Source organism: Centropristis striata, chromosome 3 (assembly GCF_030273125.1).
Source record: "Centropristis striata isolate RG_2023a ecotype Rhode Island chromosome 3, C.striata_1.0, whole genome shotgun sequence".
Lineage (NCBI taxonomy): Eukaryota > Metazoa > Chordata > Actinopteri > Perciformes > Serranidae > Centropristis > Centropristis striata.
Window position 1 is genome coordinate 41,323,208 of NC_081519.1, and position 4,792 is coordinate 41,327,999.

Below are 4,792 nucleotides of genomic sequence, written 5' to 3' on the forward strand. Positions count from 1 at the left end.
CTTCCATTAACAGGCCAGGAAACATTGACAACAGCGATGTCTTCATCAACAGAAGAACAATCTACATCTGCTACGACTGTGACACCAACTCAAACATCTCCTGAACACAAAATTATAATAACAATGACTGGCACCAGCACCACCCAACTTCCATTAACAGGCCAGGAAACATTGACAACAGCGATGTCTTCATCAACAGAAGAACCATCTACATCTGCTACGACTGTGACACCAACTCAAACATCTCCTGAACACATAAGTAAAACTACAACGACTGGCACCAGCACCATCCAACTTCCATTAACAGGCCAGGAAACATTGACAACAGCGATGTCTTCATCAACAGAAGAACCATCTACATCTGCTATGACTGTGACACCAACTCAAACATCTCCTGAACACATAAGTAAAACTACAACGACTGGCACCAGCACCATCCAACTTCCATTAACAGGCCAGGAAACATTGACAACAGCGATGTCTTCATCAACAGAAGAACAATCTACATCTGCTACGACTTTGACACCAACTCAAACATCTCCTGAACACATAAGTAAAACTACAACGACTGGCACCAGCACCATCCAACTTCCATTAACAGGCCAGGAAACATTGACAACAGCGACGTCTTCATCAACAGAAGAACCATCTACATCTGCTACGACTGTGACTCCAACTCAAACATCTCCTGAACACATAAGTAAAACTACAACGACTGGCACCAGCACCATCCAACTTCCATTAACAGGCCAGGAAACATTGACAACAGCGATGTCTTCATCAACAGAAGAACCATCTACATCTGCTACGACTGTGACTCCAACTCAAACATCTCCTGAACACATAAGTAAAACTACAATGACTGGCACCAGCACCATCCAACTTCCATTAACAGGCCAGGAAACATTGACAACAGCGATGTCTTCATCAACAGAAGAACAATCTACATCTGCTACGACTGTGAGACCAACTCAAACATCTCCTGAACACAAAATTATAACAACAATGACTGGCACCAGCACCACCCAACTTCCATTAACAGGCCAGGAAACATTGACAACAGCGATGTCTTCATCAACAGAAGAACCATCTACATCTGCTACGACTGTGACACCAACTCAAACATCTCCTGAACACATAAGTAAAACTACAACGACTGGCACCAGCACCATCCAACTTCCATTAACAGGCCAGGAAACACTGACAACAGCGATGTCTTCATCAACAGAACAACCATCTACATCTGCTACGACTGTGACACCAACTCAAACATCTCCTGAACACATAAGTAAAACTACAACGACTGGCACCAGCACCATCCAACTTCCATTAACAGGCCAGGAAACATTGACAACAGCGATGTCTTCATCAACAGAAGAACCATCTACATCTGCTACGACTGTGACTCCAAATCAAACATCTCCTGAACACATAAGTAAAACTACAACGACTGGCACCAGCACCATCCAACTTCCATTAACAGGACAGGAAACATTGACAACAGCGATGTCTTCATCAACAGAAGAACCATCTACATCTGCTACGACTGTGACTCCAACTCAAACATCTCCTGAACACATAAGTAAAACTACAACGACTGGCACCAGCACCATCCAACTTCCATTAACAGGCCAGGAAACATTGACAACAGCGATGTCTTCATCAACAGAAGAACAACACAAAATTATAATAACAATGACTGGCACCAGCACCACCCAACTTCCATTAACAGGCCAGGAAACATTGACAACAGCGATGTCTTCATCAACAGAAGAACCATCTACATCTGCTACGACTGTGACACCAACTCAAACATCTCCTGAACACATAAGTAAAACTACAACGACTGGCACCAGCACCATCCAACTTCCATTAACAGGCCAGGAAACATTGACAACAGCGATGTCTTCATCAACAGAAGAACCATCTACATCTGCTACGACTGTGACTCCAACTCAAACATCTCCTGAACACAAAATTGTAACAACACCGACCACCCAACTTCCACTGACCGTCCAGGAAACTCTGACAACAGCAATGTCTTTAACAACAGAAACACCATCTTCATCTGTTACCAGTGGACCAAAACACTGTCAAGATTTGTTGTTTGGAAATAACTGCTCTTTTGGAATGAATGACACTCCAGCTCACGTTGGTGAGTTTTTCTCATATACATTAATAGTTCTTAAAAAAATTATAGAATGAGTAAAAAAAGTGAAGGCTGAGATAAGTTATCAGATTTTAGTAGTATATTTTCATCAAATGTGTTTGTGTCTAACCTTAATTATCTGTTCCTCAGTATTAAAAACGCTATTGAAATGTTTCTGATGATTTTGCTCTGTGAAGTTGATTGTGTCTTCTGTGTTCGTTTTTTTCAGATACCGGAGCAATACCAACCCGGAATGCTAATTTTACTTTAAAAATCAGTGTCACTTTTCAGCCAGCTTTTAATAACCTGAGCTCATCTCAATCATTAGAATTCATCAAGACGTTAGAAAATGAGGTAGATATGTCATTCTTATTGTTGAGTGTTTTTTTTCCCAATTTAAGTATTTAATATTAATTAGCATATATGTGTTTTTCGTCTAAATAAGTCAGTTGACAGTTATGTGTGGCAGTGCTTATTTCTAAAGGTCTTTGTAATTTGTGTCTTCCGGGTTGCTGTTTCAATGTTAAATGGCAGAGGAGGCTTCATGCCCCGGCCCAACCCCCCAGCAATCCCAACACCCCTCAAATGAAATACTCTGTATTTCAAATACAGCACATTTAATATCCAAATTATTTTATTTATTGTAATAACCATGTTTTTTATAACCATGCTGTATTAACTGTCCTGTGTTGTAGCTTGAAGTCCTTTGCAGAGAAGCAGATCCACAAACCTTCAAAAAAGTTCAAGTCATCAAGTTAGCGTAGGTTTCATTAATCTTATACAATATTTTACAATATTTGAAATGCTCTGGAACTAAGTTGAAGATGTTTTCTTTGAGTTATATCTTTCTCTTTTTCTTCTTTAGAAAAGGAAGTGTTGTTGTGGAGAGTCTGGCAGAGTACAGCTATCCAAACAATGAAAGCCAAATCCAGTTTGTCAACAATCAGCTTGATGGGGTGTTGACTGATATCTTGAATGACACAAGTAACCTCAATAAGATTTCTAAGGCCTTTAATAATTCACCTGTGCAGTTAAATAGAGTCACTTTCAAGCCACCTAATATTACAAGTAAGTGCACTTTGTCAGTTCTAAACACATTTGATTTGTTGCTTCTTTGCACAGTCTGCGTGTCTTCATTGATTATATGTCAACATATTTGCATTTTAATACTTGTACAACAGTTACAAATATTTTTTTTCAATTCATCAGATATCAAAGATCTGGAGCCTTTCATAAACTGCTCTCAGTTTGCTAATTACACAGCGGAGATTGTTAATGGTCAATGGCAGTGTGTTGGACCGTGCAAAACAAACCCTGATTACTGTCAACATGGACAATGTTTCAATGACATTAACAAAGGACCAATCTGTATGTAAGTGAAAACACATGTTTTTATATTGATTGTACATAGTTTAAATACATCTTAACATTTTTCATTGTCAAGAAAAAAAGTTCCCTTATGAATCCTGTGGTCTCACCCAGTTCACAATCTACATTCCCTCAACTAACTTCTTACTTCACTTAAATATCTTCTCAACATAGAAATGAAACAACATCAGCAAGCACCAGCACGACTCCATTTCCATCACCAAGCCAAGAAACATCAAAAAGATTGGTGTCTTCTTCAACAGAGATACCCTCTACATCTGCTACAACTGTGGAACCCACAACAAGAAATGCATTAACAGCCTCAACGTCTTTGTTCACCACCAATGAAGAAACAAGCTTGACCAAGACTGGTCATTCCCCAACAACAATCCTTTCCCCCACATCTAAAGTGACATCACTGAGTTCACAATCTACATTCCCTCCAAGAACTTCTCATTTCACTCAAACATCTCCTGAACACAGAATTGAAACGACTGTGACAGAAACCAGTACGACCCAGGTGCCAATAACAAGCCAGGAAACATCTACAACTATTTTGTCTTCATCAACAGAGACGCCATCTACATCTGCTACTACTGTGACACAAAAACTTACATCTATGTTCACAGAATCAACTTCATTGCTCACCACCAATAAAGAAACAAGCTTGACCAACACTGGTCATTCACCTACAACAATCCTTTCCCCCACATCGAAAGAGACATCACCAAGTTCAGGATCTACATCAACTCCAATAACTTCTCATTTCACTCAAACATCTCCTGAACACAGAATTGAAACAACAAGAACCGGCACCAGCACAGCTAGTCTTCCATTAACAAGTCAAGAAATATCTACAACTAAGTTGCCTTCATCAACAGATGCGACATCTATATCTGTTACAACTGTGACACCAATGGCAACTAATGCATTAACAGCATCAACATCGTTGCTCACCACGAATGAAGAAACAAGCTTAACCAACACTGGTCATTACCCAACAACAATCCTTTCCCCCACATCTAAAGAGACATTAGAGAGTTCACAATCTACATTCCCTCCAATGACTTCGCATTTCACTCAAACATCTCCTGAACACAGAATTGAAACAACCACAACAGGCACCAGTACGACTCAGGTGCCAAAAACAAGCCAGGAAAAATCTGCAACTATGTTGTCTTCAACAATGGAGACACCATCTACATCTTTTACAACTGTGGTACCCACCACAACAAATGCATTAACAGCCTCAACGTCATTGCTCACCACCAATGA

At 39.9% G+C, this 4,792-nt stretch overlaps 1 protein-coding gene across 1 annotated transcript; it reads left to right on the forward strand.

The window, feature by feature from the left end:
* The first annotated feature begins 2,130 nt into the window (after window positions 1-2,130).
* On the forward strand, window positions 2,131-4,174 carry LOC131968122 (uncharacterized). Its single transcript, XM_059328864.1, has 6 exons — window positions 2,131-2,155; window positions 2,379-2,503; window positions 2,845-2,909; window positions 3,015-3,217; window positions 3,359-3,521; window positions 4,021-4,174. The coding sequence occupies exons 1-6, from the start codon at window positions 2,131-2,133 to the stop codon at window positions 4,172-4,174; spliced, it is 735 nt and encodes a 244-aa protein (XP_059184847.1).
* The last annotated feature ends 618 nt before the right edge of the window (window positions 4,175-4,792 follow it).

What these genes read in the sequence shown, in the direction of transcription:
- LOC131968122 (XM_059328864.1), top strand. Translation starts at nt 2,131, where the DNA reads ATGAATGACACTCCAGCTCACGTTG. An exon ending in TGACACTCCAGCTCACGTTG is followed by an intron (nt 2,156 to 2,378) that starts GTGAGTTTTTCT and finishes CGTTTTTTTCAG; the next exon opens with ATACCGGAGCAATACCAACC. An exon ending in CAAGCCACCTAATATTACAA is followed by an intron (nt 3,218 to 3,358) that starts GTAAGTGCACTT and finishes TCAATTCATCAG; the next exon opens with ATATCAAAGATCTGGAGCCT.